This window comes from Primulina eburnea, chromosome 4 (genome assembly GCF_022965805.1).
Source record: "Primulina eburnea isolate SZY01 chromosome 4, ASM2296580v1, whole genome shotgun sequence".
In the NCBI taxonomy this organism is placed as follows: Eukaryota; Viridiplantae; Streptophyta; class Magnoliopsida; order Lamiales; family Gesneriaceae; genus Primulina; species Primulina eburnea.
This window is the reverse complement of record NC_133104.1, coordinates 34,342,584-34,365,076: the sequence shown is the minus strand read 5'-3', so window position 1 is coordinate 34,365,076 and position 22,493 is coordinate 34,342,584. Positions and strand designations below refer to the sequence as shown.

General features: G+C 40.1%; 1 protein-coding gene across 1 annotated transcript; it reads right to left on the bottom strand.

Moving 5' to 3' along the window:
* Nucleotides 1–665: 665 nt before the first annotated feature.
* LOC140830223 (uncharacterized) lies at nucleotides 666–2,130 on the bottom strand. The gene is made up of 2 exons (XM_073193506.1): nucleotides 1,159–2,130; nucleotides 666–1,055 (listed from the first exon to the last, which is right to left on the bottom strand). The coding sequence occupies exons 1-2, from the start codon at nucleotides 2,128–2,130 to the stop codon at nucleotides 666–668; spliced, it is 1,362 nt and encodes a 453-aa protein (XP_073049607.1).
* Between the last annotated feature and the right edge of the window lie 20,363 nt (nucleotides 2,131–22,493).

Here is a 22,493-nt window from a genome sequence, read left to right as displayed (position 1 = left end):
AACCCGGGTATAAAGCTCTTGTATGTATAACCCAAGTGTGAAAACTGGGCAAGAAAGCATGTCTCGGGATCTGGAATGGTCGAGGTGTGGTGCCCCGAGTTAGGGTGTAGTGCCCTGGGATTTTTGTTGATCGAGGTGTGGTTCCTCGAGCTTTTTGTTGATCGAGGTGTGGTTTCTCGAGCCAGAGTGTGGTGCCCTGGGCTTTTTGTTGATGGAGGTGTGGTTCTCCGAGCCAGAGTGTGGTGCCCTGGGCTTTTTGTTGGTCGAGGTGTGGTTCCCCGAGCCAGGGTGTCGTGCCCTGGGATTTTAATTAACTGGAGCTTTATACCTCCCGAGTGGATAATAATTAGATGCAAAATACTTATCTGAGAAAAAAGATTCTTCATTATATCTTCAAATAAATATTACATCGGTCAAGCATAGTACTTCTTTAAATTAAATACATTCCAATGCCTTTTGAGAGAACGTCCTTGGTCATCTTCCAGTTATAAAGCTCCCGAGCTAACCCTCCGGGTTATTTTATAAGGCCCCTCCCACTGAGCTTCTAGCTTTCCAACATCCCCAGCTGGATTGACTTTCTTCATGACTAGATCCCCTACTTGGAAATCTCGGATTCGAACTTTCCTGTTATATGATTTCATAACCCGGCCTCGGTATGCTTCCATTCAAATCAATGCTCGATCTCTCTTCCTTTCTACCAAGTCTAACTCCATGGCCCGGCTTTGATCAATTTTGTCCGGGTAAGATTCTACCCGGGAAGAAGTTTGCCCAATCTCAACTGGCAGGACTGCTTCAGAGCCATATACCAAGTTAAAGGGAGATTCTTCGGTGGGTGCCCGGGGAGTGGTTTTGTATGCCCAGAGAACACTGAGCAATTCTTCCACCCATTCTTTTCCTTTTCCTTGCAACCTAGTTTTCAATTCTTGTACAATAATCCTATTCACAACTTTTGTTTGGCCATTAGCTTGAGGATAGGCAACATAGGTGAAAGATTGAGTGATGTTCATTTCTCGGCACCAAGATGTAATCTCTTTGCCTAAACTGTCTTCTATTATCTGATATTAGTCTTTTGGGTACTTCAAACAGGCATACTACCCTCTTCCATAAAAACTTTAAAACTTCTTGTTCAGTGATTTTGGCTAAAAGCTCGGCTTCTACCCTCTTGGAAAAATTATCAACAGCTACCAGCAAGAATTTCTTCTGAGCCCGGGCAATTTGGAAGGGACCCACAATGTCCATACCCCATTGATCAAAGGGGCAAGAAGCCCAGATTGGCTTCATAGGAGTGGCCAGACTATGCTGAAAATTTGAGTAATGTTCACAACTCTCACAAGCCCGGACCATTCGAGTAGAGTCTTGGCTAATAGTTGGCCACCAAAATCCAGCAAGCATTGTCTTACGGGCTAGAGATATTCCTCCGAGATGCTCAGCACAGCACCCTTCATGAATCTCCCGGAGAACATAATCCACTTCTCCCTCAGATAAACATTTTAATAGAGATCCCTGGAATGATCTTCTGTACAAGACATTATTTATGAGAACCAACCTGAGAGCTTGTATCTTAATCTTTTGGGCTCGGGCTTTGTCTTCAGGTAGTTCATTGTTTATAATGAACTTAATCAAGGATGTCATCCAGGAGTTCTCAGTTGTTGGCGATGTTTCTTCTTCTGCGGAGAGGACTAGCTGGGAAACATGTAGTACTTCCCGAGTACTGGCTTCTGACAGAGAAGCAGTCATTTTTGCCAAAGCATCTGCTTCGTTATTCTCTTCCCGGGGTATTTGTTCAATACTCCAATCCACAAATACTTTTGACTGGGCTTTGATGAGCTGTAGATATTTGAGCATCCTATCATCCTTAGCTTCATAAACACCCTTGATATGTTGTGTAATCAGTTGTGAATCAGTGTATAAGATAATCCGGGAAGCTCCAACTTCCCAGGCAGCTGTGATGCCGGCAAGAACAGCTTCATATTTGGTCTCATTGTTGGTTACCCGGGAATCAATTCTCAGGACCAGCTTAATCTTTTCTCCAAGGGGAGATATTATCACCACCCCTACTCCACACCCAGCAAGGCTAGACGTCTCATCCACAAATCCTCTCCATACTTCTTCTTCATCGGGCTGGACCATCTCGGATAAAAAAACTTGACAAGGCCCGTGCTTTGATGGCCACCCGGGGTTTGTATTCAATATCATACTCCCCTAATTCTATTGTCTTCTTGATCATCTACCCGGATACCTCTGAGTGAGTCATAATTCTTCCCAAAGGGCTATTGGTGAGCACTATGATCTGATGTGATCTAATGTGACAGGAAATACGGTCGCAGCTTCCTGGCAATCATAACCAAGACCAAAGCGATCTTCTCTACTTTACTGTACCAAAGCTCGGGACCCCTCAGAGCATGACTGACATAATAGACAGGCCTCTGATCAGAGCCTTCTTTCTTTATGAGTCCTGAGCTGACAGCATACTCTGCAGTAGATAAATAAATTGTAACACCCTAGATTCGATGACTGTCCTCACTGTAACAAGACGGGTTTTTCCAGCGTGCTTATGTCCTCACTCACACGCACCCTGAGAAACTTCCCAGGAGGTCCCCATCCCAAAATTGTCCCAAGTCAAGCACACTTAATTTTAGAGTTCTTATGTGATGAGCTACCGAAAAGAAGATTCACCTTCGTGATATGAGTAGTACCAATCAAATCTTTTAAGCCCTCTTCAACTGTACAGTCCATTACATTGAACAGTCTCGGAATCCCTCTCCTTCCGGTGTAAGAACGGTTCATTCATGTTCTCTCCACCTAGAAGCTTGCGAGGAGCCGCTCATTGTCCGTTCCACCTCATGGCACCGGCGATCACCCCCTCCCTCTTTGGCCCCGGGCCTCACATGCCCACCAGCTTCTGCTTGGTTCGTCTCCGAACCACACCGTACTCGGAGTGGTCGTCTCTGATACCACTTAAACTCTAGAATTTCCTACGTCTCCTTGATCCCAATTAAATTTTCTTTCTAAATCATTATTTTGCAATTCGCAACTTAAAACGACCCATAATAACTTAATGTTGATATTATTATAACCTCGAATTTCAACTTCTCTTACAATTCCCAAGATAAAAATATGGATGACCACGCTTATCGTATATTACGTTCCTTATTTTGTACCCAAAATTTTCATCAACTCATCAAATTTCAATCTTAAATCCAAAACGCATTCTCTAATATGAATATGTATACGATGATATGTTAACACGTAAGGCCAAGGTCCAGTTGACTGGTGAGAGTGTTGCTGATGTCCCCGCCACCCAATACTATAGTTATATGTAGATGGATCCATCGCCCAACAAGTAGACGCAGACGTAGATGAACACGAAAGTCACAATTAACGATTTAAATTCAATGAAAGAAAAAAGGAATGCGTATATGTTGATGATAATATGATTATGTTTATGAAATTTTTTATTAAAAAGGATCATGAAATTGTTTTTTAAGTTTATGCATCATGAGAATTATTACGAAAATGTTCATATTTGAAGTTTATGCATCTTCATGAGAACGGTATTTTAAGTACAAATATTTTTCACTGTTATATGTTAACTGTATTACGTATTACTCGTTATCAAGATGATGCAGGTGATATTGATTATGAATATGATATTGGAGGTCTTGATGGTGGACTTGACTGGACTGAAGATGCACATAACCCGAGGACCGACGCTAGTTTTCCGCACTAGTTATTATTTATGATTTTAAGTAATGTTAAAGATATTTTTACATCTTTTATTTATGTTATGAGAGATTTTTGAGAAGTTATATTATGTGCTATAATTTTCAAATAATGTTTTAGGTTGGTAAAATTTTTGACGATTTTATGCTTTAAAATATTTTCATTTGGATTTGTAAATGGCAGTTGGATGTTTATCTTTAAAATGATTTCAAACATATTTTATGGTTCGGCCGATGCTCAGTGAGGTTTTAAAAAAAAATTCTAGCACGTTTTAAGAAAACGAATAGCAGACATATGAGGCCCGGGGCCGAAGAGGGCGGGGGTGAACGCCGGTGCCATGAGATTGTACGGACAATGAGCGGCTCCTGGCAGGCTTCTAGGAGGAGGGAACATGAATGAACCGATCCCACATCGGAATGAGAGGGATTCCGAGACTGTTCAATGTAATGGACTGTATAATTGAAGAAGGCTTAAAAGATTTGATATGTACTACTCATATCACGAAGGTGCATATTCTTTTCGGTAGCTCATCACATAAGAACTCCAAAGTTAAGCGTGCTTGGCTTGGAGCAATTTTAGGATGGGTGACCTCCTGAGAAGTTTCCCAGGGTGCGTGTGAGTGAGGACATAAGCATGGTGGAAAGACCCGTCTTGATACACTGAGGACAGTCGTCGAATCTGGGACGTTACAGTTGGTATACAAGCCGACCTCTCTTAGTGCAGTGTGGTTCGGGGAACGAACCAAGCGAAAGCTAGTGAGCATGTGAGGCCCAAGGCCGAAGAGGGCGGAGGTGATCGCCGGTGCTATGAGATTGCACGGACAATGAGCGGCTCCTGGCAGGCTTCTAGGTGGAGGGAACATGAATGAACCGATCCCACATCGGAATGAGAGGGATTCCGAGACCTGTTCAATGTAATGGACTGTACAGTTGAAGAGGGTTTAAAAGATTTGATATGTACTACTCATATCACGAAGGTGCATATTCTTTTCGGTAGCTCATCACATAAGAACTCCAAAGTTAAGCGTGCTTGGCTTGGAGCAATTTTGGGATGGGTGACCTTCTGGAAAGTTTGCCAGGGTGAGTGTGAGTGAGGACATAAGCACGCTGAAAAGACCCATCTTTATATAGTGAGGACAGTCGTCGAATATGGGGCGTTACATGAACAAACAATTTCTTCCCGGGCTCCGGCTTTACCAATACAAGAAGTTCTGCAAGATGGATCCTCAAATCCTGGAAGGTCTGTTCACACTTCTCATCCCATCCAAATTGTTGGGCCTTCCTTAGGACCTGAAAAAAGGCTAACCTCTGTGTGCTGACCGAGATATAAATCGAGAAAGAGAAGCAATCCTCCCGGTCAACTTCTGCACTTCTTTGACAGATCAGGGAGATGGCATACACAATACAGACTTGACTTTCTCCTGATTCACCTCATTTTCCCGGTCTGTCACTATGAAACCTAAGAACTTGCCACTCTTTACGTCGAAGACACATTTGGCAGGGTTAAGCTTAATTTCATAATGCATCAGAGTGGGAAAAGTTTCCTCCAAATCAGCGATGAAGTCCGCAACATCTTTAGACTTGCCTAGAATATCATCCACATATAATTCTGTAGGATCGAGTGCTTTTCGTTTTACCAAAAGCTATAGCTAGTAGTAATGGTACAACTAAAATCTTTTAAACCGCACATCAGCTCAAGCACCACGGTTCGATCGCTCTATCAAGCAGGGACAATTATTGCACCCAACAATCTCCCTCCCAATAATTGCACTCTTTGCAATCAATGGGAATCGAACCCGTGACCTTGGCTCTGATACCAATTGTAGGACCGAGCACTTGCCGTTTTACCAAAAGCTATAACTAGTAGTAATGGTGCAACTAAAATCTTTTAAACCGCACATCAGCTCAAGCACAACGGTTCGATCGCTCTACCAAGCAGGGACAATTATTGCACCCAACAACTTCCACCTTCCTGCCCAACTGCTTCTCAAAGACTTTTTTCATGAGTCGCTGGTAAGTGGCTCCTGCATTCTTCAACCCGAAAGGCATTACAACATAACAAAACGTACCTCCCGAGATGATGAGGCTGGCCTTATCTTGACCATCTTGGCCAGGGGTATTTGATGATATCCCTGGTAAGCATCCATAAAACTCAGCAGTTCAAAGCCCGAGGTGGAATCCACCAGTTGATCAATCCTGGGAAAGGCGTAATGGTCTTTGGGACAAGCTTTGTTGAGATCATGGAAATCCACGCACATCCTCCACTTCCCGGTGGACTTAGGTACCTACACCACATTCGAGAGCCATGTAGAAAACTGGATTTCCCGAATGTGGCCGGATTGCAACCACTCTTTCACCTGCACATCAATAACTTTTTCCTTCTCTGGACCAAAGTGCCTTTTCTTCTGCTTCACCGGGTAAAATCCCGAGAAAATGTTCAAATGATGCTCGGATATCAGGGGTGAGATCCCTGCCAACTCCTGCTGGGACAAGGAAAAAGCATGAATATTAGTTTTTAAACAATTAATCAAAATAATTCGGGTGGATGCACTGAGGTCCCGAGCCACACGGATTTGCTGGCCTGGTCCAACATCTACAACTTCCTGCTCTTCTTCAGCCACAAAATGTACCTCACCCTCCTCTACTACTCTCCCTCCTACTTCATCAATTCTTGCATTCTTCCCCTCCTTCCTGGCTTTACTCTGGTCAACCCGGACTGCTTTCACATAAAATTTCCGAGAAGAATGTTGATCTCTCCGGACTTCACCTACATGGCCTCCCACAGGGAACTTAATCTTTTGATGATAAGTAGATGTTACTGCCCTTAGTTCATTCATGGTCGGCCGCCCCAATATGATGTTATATGATGATGGGAATCTACCACAGTGAAAGTGATCATCGCTGTCTTTTTAAGATCCTGGGAGCCCAAAGTCAATGGCAAGACAATCTCCCCTTCTGGATAAACCACATGGCCAGCAAAACCAAAGAGTGCAGTCTCCACGGTTTCCAGCTGAAATCCTTGCAAATCCATCTGCATAAAGACATCCTTAAAGATAACATTCACAGAACTGCCCGAGTCCACAAAAAATCTCAGAATATCATAATTGGCCACCCGGGCTTGGATGACCAGGGCATCGTTATGGGGCAAATTTACCCCCTTTAAATCTTCAGGGACAAAACTGATCACTGCTTCATTTCTCCTCACCCCTTCCACTTCCATACAATCCCTCCTACTTCTTGATTTCCTCGCCCGGTTGGAGTCTCCATCAGTGGAGCCTCCTGATATCATTTTTATTAAGCCCGCAGCAGGAGGTGAAGATTTCTTCCTCTATGTCTCCTGATCTCTCCTCTTACCGGGGTTCTTTCTCGGGACATCTCTTGAATCAACCCGGGTGCTGCGTCCTTGCTGTCGAGAAGTCCAAGGCGGCCCTATCGGCCTCTTACTGCATTGACTATGTCTCTAGATAGAGGGCGGGACATAATCTCTTTTCATAGTTTTGCACTCCCCAAGTATTATGATAACAGGCCCCATAAAGAGTAAAGAATCCCTTCTTTTCAGGCCGGGTGAGTTGATAATCCGAAGCTGTAATGCCCGGAAATTTTATCCTAATAATATGTAATTATTGATTTATAATTTGATACGATTATGAATGGATTAATCGGGACAAAAAATAAAATTACATATGAAAAGATATAATTGCAAGTACAGTAGCATTCACGCACATGAGCGACCGGATGCGCGCACATGCGCGGAATGGACAGAAGACTTCGCGCATATGCGCGGGGGGATGGCGCGTATATGCGCGAGGAAGCCAGTAGCAAGATTGCCGAGACAGAATGTTGGGCGCACATGCGCGACTTGGGTGCACGCACATGCGCGAGATGTCCAGAGAACCTCGCGCATATACGCGGAGGGTGGACGCGCATATGCGCGAGGCGATGTGCAAGCACGCGCCGAGACAATGGTCTCGCGCATATGCGCGAAAATAGTGCGAGCATATGCACGAGAATCTTTGGATGAAATTTGAGGGAGACACGTATCAATTACATGCAATATATATACACAACGTACGAAATCCTTCAGAATTAGTAAGAAATCGAGAAAGGGTCGAGGGAAGTTTAAGAAAAATCCTTACGCCTTTTGTGCAAAATCCGTCCGTCTGATTTTGAATCCGACTTCGGTACCGAGTTCTTAGCAACGTAGACTACAACTGGACGTAAGTTTTACTAAGTTTTGACATTTTTTGGAATTATGATATTGTCAGAATTGAATATGACTCATATATGTTGTTCTTGACATGTTAGACATCATAGAATCTAAGTCAGATTAAGAAACGGACTGATTATGGAATTGTTGTGATTTTCTGAAGTTAATTGACTGAGATATGATATCAGATTGTATTGGTTTTGATTTTGAATTGAGGGAATTGTTATCTGGTGATGTGGTATTGACGGGGATACTGAGTTTGTACCGTTATGCCGATGATTTGAATTAAATTCAGATTAATCAGTTTCAGTGTTGAATTGAGATTGGAATATTGATATTAGTATTCTCGATATGTTGTTTCAGATTTACAGAGACAGTCTTGAGTTCAGAACTGAGATTGCTTTCAGACCAAGACTACAAACGGAAGGTATAAGTCAATGTGGTATTGGGAGATCGACTTGAGTCGGTTTAGACTTGAGTTTCCCTAAATCACATATTTTACTTTATTGCAATGATATTTGCATTGATTGGACTGATGTACTTGTTTTCTTGAATTATAGATAGCGGGTATCAGACAAGTAATCTTGTGACATAAGTGCCTGATAGTGGCGGGATCGCCACGGGCACATTGCACGATGTCACAAGACAGTATAGAAATCTTTTAGACGGAAGTGCCTGATAGTGGCGGGATCGCCACGGGCACATTGCACGAAGTCTCAAGATAGGATATTAGCGATAGAGCTACAGTCTATGACGGTTAGGTCAGGACACCGGATGTTTGGTTATATCGAGTAAATAGAATTTGAATTTCTTCTATTACGGAATTCGATATAGGTATACCATATCTGGTTATATCGAGTAAATAGAATCACAGTTCCTTCTATTACGGAATTCGATATAGGAACACTACATCTGGAAACCGGGATCCCTATACTAGGATTGAGTCTAGTCTTAACTGTAGAGTTACGAGCATGGTCGACAGTCTGTGATTAATTATGTTTCAGATTTTGATACATATTGTTGTTACCTGTTACATGCTTTATATTCGTTTATATGAATGCATGTTTCGTTGATTTATACTGGGATTATATTCTCACCGGAATTATCCGGCTGTTGTCTTGTTTGTATGTGTACCTGACAACAGGTGGGACAGGATCAGGGTCCAGGAGATGAGGAAAGATCGTGATAGAGTGGAGACTTCGGACTTGGATGTATATAGGGTTTTGACACTTGATATTTAGATGTTGAACCTTAGTTTTACTGATTTGTAGACAGTACAGGACTTGTACTATCTTTTATACTGAGTTGTATATTAGTTGATTTCACTACGTTCCGCATTTAAAAAAAAAAAATTTAGACCCTGTTTTATAATTGATTAATTAGTCCCAATGATGATTAAGAACTTGATTAGCGTCCGGGTCCCCACAACAGGTGGTATCAGAGCGATAGATCTTTGAGACTGAGATAGGAGCTAGTGAGCGGGGTAGATTGAGATTTTCTTCCTGCTTTTGATTGCTAGCATGATTTTCTGCTTTAATGCATGTTTACCTGAATTATCTGATTTTGATATGGTAATATGTATTATTGAGTATGGATCAGAACCGATTTTTGATCAGAGGTAGGATGATCAGAAAGGGGCTGAGACATATTTATTATGTGATTGCTAACCTTTTTGATATTCAGATATGCCTCCCCGACGTATACCAGAACAAGGTAGCACCTCGAATCCTCCCATGGACGTTACATCCACTCCAATGTAGAAATTGTTGAAAAGATTTCAGTCATTCCGTCCACCGACTTTGAAGGGTACGGAGAATTCCGTGGAATGTGAGAGCTGGTTGGATGATATTGAAATGATGTTCGAATCGTTGGAGTATACTGATGAGAAGAGGGTGAAACTGATCGGACACCAACTGCATGACGTTGCTAAAAATTGGTGGACTACAACAAAACGGGCACTGGAACAACGAGGTACGGCGATTACCTGGAATGTGTTTAAAGCTGAATTTTATCAAAGGTTCTTTCCGGTATCGTATAGGAAGGACAAGGGAGCCGAATTTGCAAACTTGAGACAGGACCAGTTAAACATTGAGGACTATGTGGCCAAGTTCTCTACACTGTTTAGATTTGCTCCCCATGTAACTGAGCATGATGAGGCTGTTGCGGACCAGTTCATAAATGGCCTAAATCCAGAAATATTTACTTTGGTAAACACTGGGAGACCGAACAATTTTACCGACGCACTGAACCGAGCTAAAGGAGCTGAAGCCGGTTTATTGAGACAGAGAGAAGCTTTGTTTGTGCCTCCAGCACTGGCACCACAGCAACCACCTTCTAGAATCGAGAGTTGTAGTAGTAGCAAAAAAAAGGATTTCTTGAAGGCTAGAGGGAAGCAATTCAAGAAATCAGAAACTAGCTCGTCCAGTTCAAGCGGCTCGAGACAGATCAGTCAGGGCCAGAGTTATACAGGACCATATGTAGCACTTGTGGAGGGAGGCATTCCACGGAGCAGTGCCGAGGAGTGGTTGGCAGCTGTCGTATCTGTAGACAGCAGGGACACTTTGCCCGAGTGTGTCCCCAGAGGAGTGCCCAGGGATCACAGGCAGCTGAGTCATCGGAATCATTGGCTCAGGCAGGAAGACGACCATCTGCCGTTCATTCTCCAGCCAGCACCGTCTACTCAGTCACAGCAAAGGGCCGGAGGAAGCCAGACAGTGAGCCAGCCTCCGAGACAGCAGGCTCGAGTGTTTGCATTGACTGAGGACCAGGCATAGGATGCACCTGACGATGTAGTTGCAGGAAACTGTTTTATTTCTGGTTATCCTGCATATGTATTGATTGATACTGGTGCATCACATACTTTTATTTCTGAGAGGTTTGCATTGAGTCGTGCATTACCTATTGAATCATTGTCTGCGGTAGTGTCTGTTTCTTCCCCGTTAGGAACAGGTTTGATATCGGTGAAGTCTGTGAAATCTTGTATACTGCAGTAGATGGGCATACGATTGAGTTAGATTGTATTGTGCTTGGTTTATCTGATTTTGATTGTATTATCGGTATTGATATGTTAACCAAGTACCGAGCTACAGTTGATTGTTTCCACAAGATTGTTTGATTCAGACCTGAAATGGCAGAGGAGTGGAAATTTTATGGTAAGGGTTCTCGAGCTCGAATTCCTTTAATATCTGCAATGAATATGACTCGACTATTGCAGAAAGGAGCGGATGGATTCCTGGTATATTCAGTTGATTTACTGAAGACGAGCCCATCATTGGCAGACTTGCCAGTGGTGTGCGAATTTGCTGATGTCTTTCCAGATGAGATTCTTGGATTGCCTCCGATTCGAGAAATAGACTTCAGCATTGAGTTAATGCCAGGAATAGTTCCGATTTCGAGGGCTCCATACAGGATGGCACCGATCGAGTTGAAAGAACAGTTGGAGGATTTACTGGCCAAGGGGTATATTAGACCGAGTGTATCTCCTTGGGGTGCTCCAGTACTGTTCGTAAGAAAGAAGGATGGGTCGATGAGACTTTGTATCGACTACAGGCAACTGAACAAGGCAACGGTAAAGAATAAATATCCATTGCCTCGTACTGATGATTTATTTGATCAGTTGCAGGGTTCTTCGGTGTATTCCAAGATCGACTTGAGATCTGGATACCATCAATTGAGAGTCAGGGACTCTGATATCTCTAAGACAGCATTCAGAACCAGGTATGGACACTATGAATTTATTGTCATGTCATTTGGTTTGACGAATGCACCGGCGGTCTTTATGGGATTGATGAACCGCATATTTCAGAGATATCCGGATGATTTTGTTATCATATTCATTGGTGATATCTTGATTTATTCAAAGAATGGTATGGAGCATGCTGAGCACTTAAGAACTGTGTTGAGAAATTTGAGGGCAGAGAAATTATATGCTAAACTGTCGAAATGCGAGTTTTGGTTGAAACAGGTGATATTTCTGGGTCATATTATATCCGAAGACGGGATATCAGTTGATCCCAGTAAGGTGGAGGCAGTGATTTCTTGGCCGAGACCTACATCAGTGCCCGAGATTCGCAGTTTTATGGGTTTGGCAGGATATTATCGCCGATTCATTAAAGATTTTTCGAGTATTTCCAAACCAATTACACAGTTGACTCAGAAAAATGCTCCATTTATTTGGTCAGAAGACTGTGAATCCAGTTTTCTGGATTGAAAAAGAGATTGACCAGCGCGCCTGTGTTGACAATTCCTTCAGGTACTGGTGATTTTGTCGTTTATTGTGATGCATCTCACCGCGGATTGGGTTGTGTTTTGATGCAGTGGGGGCATGTGATTGCTTATGCCTCAAGACAGCTAAAACCCCATGAAACTCGTTATCCAATTCATGATTTTGAATTGGCAGCCATAGTCTTTTCATTGAAGATATGGCGACATTATTTGTACGGTGAGAAATTTGAAATATATTCTGATCACAAAAGCTTAAAGTATTTGTTTTCCCAATCAGAATTGAATATGAGACAGCGAAGATGGCTGGATTTATTGAAAGATTTTGATTGTGAAATTAAATACTATCCGGGGAAGTCCAATGCAGCAGCATATGCATTAAGCCGAAAGGTATGTTCGTTATCCTTATCGACTATGGGAGTTTCCAATTTGATTGAAGACTGCTGTTTGTCTGGATTAGCTTTTGAAACAGATTGTCAGCCTCTGAGAGTATATGCAATTCGAGCTGAACCAGAATTGATATTGAGAATCAAAGAGGCACAAAAAGTTGATCAGAACGTACAGAATTCGATTGCAATGGTCAGAGCGGGTCATCAATCGGAATATCAGGTTCGGGATAGTGTTTTGTATGTGAATAATCGCCTTTTTGTGCCGAATGTTTCGGATTTAAGACATCGAATACTGTCAGAAGCGCACAACAGTCGTTTTAGCATTCATCCTGGTCGTAGGAAAATGTACAATGATTTGAAGCCACAATATTGGTGGAAACAAATGAAGATAGATGTTGCAAAATTTGTTTCCAAGTGTCTAAATTGCCAACAGGTGAAGGCTGAAAGAAAGAAACCAGGAGGATTGTTACAGAGTTTGTCAATTCCTGAATGGAAATGGGATCACATTTCCATGGATTTTATGATGAAGTTACCAAGATCCTCCAGAGGTGGTGATGCGATTTGGGTCGTGATTGATAGGTTGACCAAATCGGCATGTTTTATTCCATACAAGATGACATATAGATATGATCAGATGGCCGATATCTATGTCAAGGAAGTGGTGAGACTGCACGGAGTGCCAAATTCGATTGTTTCAGACCGGGATCCTCGGTTTACTTCGCACTTCTGGCAGAGTCTACAGCAAGCTCTGGGTACAAAGTTACATCTGAGTACTACATATCATCCACAAACTGACGGACAGTCAGAACGGATGATTCAAACATTGGAAGATATGCTGAGAGCAGTAATGCTTGATTTTAGCACTAATTGGCAAGATGCATTGCCTCTTTGTGAATTTTCGTACAACAATAGTTATCAAACGAGTATTGAAATGGCACCATTTGAAGCGTTGTACGGAAAGAAGTGTCGATCCCCTCTGTACTGGGATGATATCTCTGAAGTGCCTGAGACTGGACCTGATATGATCAGAGATATGACAGAAAAAGTGAAACTTATTCAGAAGAAAATGAAGGCAGCCCAGGATAGACAAGCCAAATATGCCAACCTCAGACGACGACCGTTAGTATTTGAGGTAAGAGACCGAGTGTTCTTGAAGATTTCTCCTTTCAGAGGTGTTGTCAGATTTGGCAAGAAAGGGAAATTGTCTCCAAGATATGTGGGTCCTTATGAGATTCTTGAAAAGATAGGAGATCGTGCCTATCGACTTGCCTTGCCGCCTTCATTATCAGGAATACATGATGTTTTTCATGTATCTATGCTGCAGAAGTATCTCCCTGATGATTCTCACGTGATTCAGCCAGACGAGACCGAGCTGGATGAGACATTGAATTATGTCGAGAAACCGATCCGGATTATTGATCGTAAGGAAAAATAGCTCAGAACGAAGATGATTCCGTTGGTGAAAGTACAATGGACTCGTCATGGCATTGAAGAAGCCACTTGGGAGACTGAATCAGATATGAGACAAGAATTCCCAGCATTATTTCACTGATGTAAATTGTTATTCGACTTTAATTACATTCCTTCTTAATAATATGATTTGACTATCTGTGATTTCGAGGACGAAATCATATCTTAGGAGGGAGAAATGTAATGCCCAGAAATTTTATCCTAATAATCTGTAATTATTGATTTATAATTTGATACGATTATGAATGGATTAATTGCGACAAAAAATAAAATTGCATATGAAAAGATATAAGTGCAAGTACAGTAGCATTCACGCACATGCGCGATCGGATGCGCGCACATGCGTGGAGTGGACAGAAGACTTCGCGCATATGCGCGGAGGGATGGCGCACATATGCGCGAGGAGGCCAGTAGCAAGATTGCCGAGACAGAATGTTGGGCGCACATGCGCGACTTGGGTGCGCGCACATGCACGAGATGTCCAGAGGACCTCGCGCATCTGCGCGGAGGGTGGACGCGCATATGCGCGAGGCAATGTGCAAGCACGCGCCGAGACAATGGTCTCGCGCATATGCGCGAAAATAGTGCACGCATATGAGCGAGAATCTTTGGATGAAATTTGAGGGAGACACGTATCAATTACATGCAATATATATACAACGCACGGAATTCGATATAGGTATACCATATCTGGTTATATCGAGTAAATAGAATCACAGTTCCTTCTATTACGGAATTCGATATAGGAACACTACATCTGGAAACCGGGATCCCTAGACTAGGATTGAGTCTAGTCTTAACTATAGAGTTACGAGCATGGTCGACAGTCTGTGATTGATTATGTTTCAGATTTTGATACAAATTGCTGTTACATGTTACATGCTTTATATTCGTTTATATGAATGCATGTTTCGTTGATTTATACTGGGATTATATTCTCACCGGAATTATCCGGCTGTTGTCTTGTTTGTATGTGTACCTGACAACAGGTGGGACAGGATCAGGGTCCAGGAGATGAGGAGAGATCGTGATATAGTGGAGACTTCGGACTTGGATGTATATAGGGTTTTGACACTTGATATTTAGATGATGAACCTTAGTTTTACTAATTTGTAGACAGTACAGGACTTGTACTTTCTTTTATACTAAGTTGTATATTAGTTGATTTCACTACGTTCCGCATTTTAAAAAAAAAAATTTAGACCCTGTTTTATAATTGATTAATTAGTCTCAATGATGATTAAGAACTTGATTAGCGTCCGGGTCCCCACAGGAGCCAAATCTCTACTGCACTCTTGGACCTCCCGATCCCTGATAATCTTCAAGGGCACGTGATGAGAAAAATGCCCCTGATTGCTCTTCATCGGACCTCTCTTCTCGGGCTTTACCACCCAATCTCCCCTCTCCTTCCTCCCCGTTCTCTCTTTTGCCTCTAGGCTTCCTCCATGTTGATATACTTTTCTACCCGGGATAATAAGTCTTCAAAATCCCCGGGCACCTTCTTAGTCAAAGTTTGAAAAAACTCACCCTCCTTCAAGTCCTGGGTGAATGCAGTTGTCTTCGTTTCGGTGGCACAAGTGGGAACATCCAGAGCCACTCTGTTAAATCTCCTGATATAAGCCCTCAAACTCTCATTCGGGCTCTGTTTGACTTCAAAAAGACTAAAAGCGGTCTTTTTTACTTCTTGCTGCTACTGAAATGGTGTGAAAACACCTTCTGGAAGTCTTTGAAAGAATGGATACTTTGAGGAGCCAATCCATCGAACCACCTTTGAGCAAAATCCATCAACGTTGTCAGGAACACCTTACACTTGATTCGATCAGTGTAACAGTGTAACATGGTCATATTTTCAAATGTGGCCAGGTGCTGCTCGGGGTCTGCATTACCATCATAATCTTTCACTTTGGTAGATTTGAAGTTCCCGGGAAGAGGTTCCCGGACAATGACTTCAGCAAATGGGCATCCCTTGGCAATTGCCGGAGCAGTACCCCGGCTTTCCATCTGCCCTTCCAAGACCTTCATCTTCTGTCTTAACTCCAACAGCTCTTCCGCCACAGTCGGGGATTTAGACCCAGCACTAGACTCCCTGTCCTTCTCTCTCCCTTCGTCCTCTTCCCTCCTTCCTTGATCCTGCTCCTGTTCTTCTCTTGGATGCGTGGCCTGGTGCAAAGGATCTCTCCGGGCAATAGCTTTCTCTACTACTTCAGTTATAATTCTAGCCAACTCCACGGGGGAGATGGTAATAAGATTGGGTCCTGTGGGTGAAACACCACCTTGTCCCGAAGTGCGTGCACCATCTCCAGGAGCCTGGGAATTGTCCTGGTTAGTTCTTCTTGTATGAGCCATATCAACGTCTTAGTCTCAAGTTTCCCACAGACGGCCATAATGATATGATCTCTTTGAAATGGATGAGCCGGGTCAGGGGCTCTACCGGATCAAATCAATAATTTAGTGTTTAGGAATTTGAGTGAAGATAATGGCTTTGATAACACCTGCAAACAAGAAAGTAACTCGTGAATGGGCGTCGGAGGAGTGTCCGACGAAACCACTCCGATGCTTAAGTTAGCAGGTTGAAGATGAACACAAGCGAATATATGTGAGTGCTTGAGAGTTCAAATATTTCAGAATCTATAAATGATATTACTACCTGCTACTTATAAGAGAAAATGGGGTAGGTACCTCGTTTCCAGTGCCACCTACTAAGTATGACAAGTCGGCTGCTCATACTATAACTTCTGATGACTTTTAAAACACTCCAAACTCATGTTGTTCTGACAGATTAGACAACCTGTATCAATCACACTCGAGTGTAGTGTAATTCTCGAGGTGGTCCGGATGGTAAGGTACCCGAGTGCTTGTATGAGATCCCGGGCTATTGAGTACCCACAGGGAAGAGAAGAAAAAGTGCCCGGGATGTGAGAAAGATACCCGACTTATTGGCTTTGATCTGGGCTATCCAATTAATAACTCGGGTCATCCATGACCCGCATTCTTATGGAGGTATCAATGAACGTGTCACAAAATTTTAACTTGGTATATGAATAGTTTCAACGACTTACATTTCCAAATGAACAACCAAAGTAGATTACTAATCACCATGCATGGCTGCAACAAAGATGATGAAGAAGCTCCCCACCTTCCATCAAATCTCTCAAATTCTACAGAATCCAAAATCCATTTCAAATTTGTGAAGAAACTCATAAATCATTCGCAATCCAACAATATTTTCGTCTGACGCCGATGTGATTTGGGAATACTCTGCCGCCTAATTTGAAGAAATCAATGGTATTAATGGGAATCCTCGAAGATTGGTCCAAGAATTTGAACCCAAAATACCGATACAAGAAGGTTGGACCCCACCAAGTTCTTTGTGCATTGATCATGATTTATACGCTCTTGGGCTCAATCAAGTCCTTCACAAGGAACGACACCTCGTTCGTATTCTTTTTTACAACAATTTATGTTCTAGAAGAAATATTTTTATTATGAATTAATTTATTACAGTTTAAAACTTAGTAAAAAGGTCTAATTTAATTGCAGTGGAGAGCTAGAATTAAATAATGAAATAATGTCTGATTAATAAATATTTCTAACAGAAAAACTGATTACTAAATCGAAAAGGTGAGTAGAGATTTAAATTGAATTACCCTTATTATCACATAAAATAATAATAATAATAATAATAATAATAATAATAATAATAATAATAATATAATTATTGTTCCTGCTACTAATAATATTATTACACGAATAATAATAACTATTACTAACAATTATTGTAATTACTATAATAATTAACTTAAAATTAAAACTAATGCTATATTAATCATAATAATTATATTAATCAAAATATAAAACTATATATTAAATGCATATGTTATAAACAACCATATTCATCAATTTCTTAATATTATATCTTTTGGTAATTATTATAATAAAAAGATATTATAATATTAAACAAGTTAGTAACTATAATCTTCATTATCTTATTTTATCCAAATACTTTAATAATTTAAATTTAAAATAAGATCATAAAACAGCTTATAAAAAATAGATTCTGTTAATTGTTTCAAATAAATTTATCTAGACACCTAGTTTTAGAATAAAGAATGACTAAGTGAGGGTGGTATTGTCACAAAACAATGAAAGGTGTCAAATTTGGGGTGTGGGAATAAATATAATTCTCATTTAGCTTTGTGTGCAAATAATAATGAGTAGGTCACGGTCTTACGAATCTTTATCTGTGAGACGAGTCAACCTTACCGATATTCACAATAGAAAATAATACTCTTAGCATAAAAAGTAATATTTTTTCATGGATGACCCAAATAAGAAATCCGTCACACAAATCTCACACAAGTTTTTGTCATAATAGTAGTAGTGCTTGTCCAAAAAAAATAAAAAATAGCCGTTGTGTAATTCACAAAACCGCTTGGAAAAAAAATCATTTTCAATCATTTTCCCTAAACGTACGATATTATAGAATAAATTTAAAATTTTAAAATATCTCACTTTAATTATCATCCAGACAAAAATCAATTCACGGATAATTAGAAAAATTTACCAAATAAAATATTAATCATATCTGTTGTGAAAAAGTAAAAATTTATGATAAAAAGTAAAAATCTCAAACTCTCAAAATTTACCAAACTACACATTTTATAATATTTTTCTCTCTACTCAATTGTGATTTTCTTCACAAATGAGAGATCTATTTATAGAGTTTCATTACACATAATCAAAAAAAAAAATACATCATTACCTACATCATCACACACAAATTTCTAATTTTACAACTCTTATTTTCAACATTCAAATATTCAACTATTACTTTTCAATATTCAAATCATTTATTTTCAACACTCCCCCTTGTGATGATAATCATGATACGATGATGTCTTCATTACGTGTTTTGTACTGCCTCATTAAAAACCATACTTAGAAAAACCCATTGGAATAAAAACCATAGTAAGGGAAAAAGAGTGCAGTCACGTAAACTCCCCCTGATGTTGACATGAACAATTCTTCACAAATTTCGTAGATTGTGCATCCCAATATTATATATGTGCTTTCTGAATATTGACGTAGGAAGTGCATTTGTGAAGAGATCTGACGACTTTTCACTTGATTGAATGTGACGAACATCAATACATTTATTCTTCTCAAGCTCCTTGGTGAATGCGAAGAACTTAGGAGGAATATGTTTAGTTCTGTCGTTTTTTATGTATCCTTCTTTCATTTAAGCAACACATGCAGCATTATCTTCATATAGTATCACAGGCTTCTCATCGAATGATAATCCGCATGAAATTTGGATATGTTGGGTCATTGATTTTAACCACACACATTCACGACTTGCTTCATGTAGTGCAATAATCTCGGCATGATTTGATGAAGTTGTTACGAGCGTTTGTTTCTGTGAACGCCAAGATATTGCAGTGCCTCCACGAGTAAATACATATCCAGTTTGGGAACGTGCCTTGTGTGGATCAGATAAGTATCCAACATCAGCATAACCAATTATACTTGGATTAGCATCTTTTGAATACAAAAGTCTCAAGTCTGTCGTTCCTCGTAGATAACGGAATATATGTTTAATTCCGTTCCAGTGTCTCTTTGTTGGATATGTGCTAAATCTTGCCAACAGATTCACGGCAAAAGATATATCAGGCCTTGTACAATTTGTAAGGTACATAAGGGCACCGATGGCACTTAGATATGGTACTTCTGGACCAAGAATATCTTCATCATCTTGACATGGACGGAATTGATCCTTTTCTATGTTTAATGATCTAACAACCATTGGAGTACTTAAAGGATTTGCTTTATCCATATTAAAACGTTTAATGATCTTTTCTGTTTAATTTGTCTGGTGAACAAACATTCCACATTCTTTTTGTTCAATTTGTAAAGCCAAACAATACTTGATTTTTCCAAGATCCTTCATTTCAAATTCTTCCTTCAAGTATGACACAACTTCTTGAATTTCCTTATTCGTTCCAATGATGTTTAAATCATCAACATATACATCAATAATTACGCATCCGGATGTTGTTTTCTTAATAAAAACACAAGGGCATATTGAATTATTTACATATCCCTTTTTCATCAAGTGATCATTTAGTCGATTATACCACATTCGACCTGATTGCTTTAACTCATATAATGATCTTTGTAATTTCACAGAATAACATTCCCTGGGTTTTGAACTTTGTGCTTCAGGCATCTTAAATCCTTCAGGGATTTTCATATAAATATATTACTATCAAGTGATCCATATAAGTAAGCTGTAACAACATCCATAAGACGCATTTCTAAATTTTCAGATACCGCCAAGCTAATCAAATACCGAAACGTAATTGCATCCATCACAGGAGAATACGTTTCTTCATAATCAATTCCAGGCCTTTGAGAAAAACCTTGTGCAACAAGTCGAGCTTTATATCTTACTATTTCATTTTCTCATTTCGCTTTCGAATAAAAACCCATTTGTATCTAACATGTTTTACACCTTCATTCGTGAGGACTATAGGTCCAAAAACATTACGTTTATTTAGCGAATCTAATTCAACCTGGATGGCATCTTTCCTATTTTATCCAATCCTGTCGATTTTTACATTCACCAAAAGATTTTGGTTCATGATCTTCGTTATCATTTATGATGTCGATTGCCACATTATAAGAAAATATATCATCAATTTCATCTATATCTTTTTGGTTCCATATTTTTCCAGTATTAATGTAATTGATAGAGATTTCATGATTCTCGTCAGTTTGTGGTTCTGACAGAACATTTTCATCATCATGTGTTTCTTCAGGAACACCATTCTCTATTTTTTTATCATCATGTGTTTCTTCAGAAACATCATTCTTTATTTTGTGATCATCGTGTTTCTCTATGAATTTTCTTTTTCGAGGATTTTTATCCTTGGAACCGACTGGCCTTCCACGCTTCAGGCGTTTAATGACATCATGAGTATCTTCCATTTGTTTCTTTGGAATTTCAATTCGAGCAGGGGCATTTGCAGCATGTATATATGATTTAGTTACCCCTTTTGTGTCTGCAAATGCATCTGGTATTTGATTTGTTATTCTTTGCAAGTGTACAATTTGTTGTACATCTTTTTCACATTGTTTTGTTCTTGGATCCAGATGTAACAATGATGATACATACCATGTAATTTCCTTTTCGGTATGTTTCTGTTCTCCCCCTAACATTGTGAAGATTTCCTCATTAAAATGACAATCAGCAAAACGTGTTGTGAACACGTCGCTTGTCTGAGGTTCAAAATATCGAATGATTGATGGACTATCATAACCGATATAAATTCCAACCTTTCTTTGAGGTCCCATTTTCTTTCGTTGTGGTGGTGCAATAGGCACATACACCATACATCCAAAAATTCTCAGATGAGAAATGTCTGGTTCTTTACCAAATGCATGCTGTAATGAGGAGTATTTATGATTTGCACTTGGTCTGATGCGAATTAATGAAGCAGTATGTAAAATTGCATGTCCCCATATAGAAATAGGGAGCTTTGTTTTCATAATCATTGGTCTAACAATCATTTGCAGACGTTTAATCAATGATTCAGCCAATCCATTCTGTGTATGTACATGAGCAACATGATGCTCAACAATGATTCCCATAGACATACAATAATCATTGAAGGTCTGGGAAGTAAATTCACCAGCATTATCAAGTCTAATTTTCTTGATTGTATAATCGGGAAACTGATTCCTCAATTTTATTATTTGAGAAAGTAATCTTGAAAATGCAATATTTTGAGTTGACAATAAACATACATGTGACCATCTGCTGGAGGCATCAATCAATACCATAAAGTATCTGAATGGTCCACATGGTGGATGGATTGGTCCACAAATATCACCCTGAATACGTTCAAGAAACATTGGTGATTCAGTTTGGATTTTGACTGGTGATGGTCTTATAATAAGTTTTCCAAGAGAACATGTTTTACATTGAAACTTATTATTCTGAAAGATCTTCTGGTCTTTCAGTGGATGACCATGTGTATTTTCTATAATTCTTCGCATCATTGTTGAACCAGGATGTCCCAATCGATCATGCCAATTGGTTAATATCGAAGAATTATCAACTACCATGTTTGATTCAATGGGACTTATATGTGTATAATGCAATCCAGTAAGGAGCATTGGTAGTTTTTCAATCACATATTTCTTTCCTGATTTATATGTGATAAGACACATATATTTCTCATTCCCTTCATTCATTGTTTGAGTATCATACCTATGGGAATATATATCATTAAAACTCAACAAATTTCTTTTCGATTGTGGTGAATATAAAGCATCATTGATCAAAAATTTTGTACCATTAGGTAACAAAAATTGTGCTTCACCACATCCTTTAATCAAGTCTACAGGACCTGATATTGTATTCACCGTTGTTTTTGTTGGTTTTAGTTCCAAGAAATATCTTTTATCTCGGAGGATAGTGTG

Coding starts and splice junctions, on each gene's coding strand:
- LOC140830223 (XM_073193506.1), bottom strand. CDS start 2,130: ATGGTCCAGCCCGATGAAGAAGAAGTATGGAGAGGATTTGTGGATGAG. Junction 1,056..1,158: donor TTGATAATTTTTCCAAGAGG/GTAGAAGCCGAG, acceptor GACTAATATCAG/ATAATAGAAGACAGTTTAGG.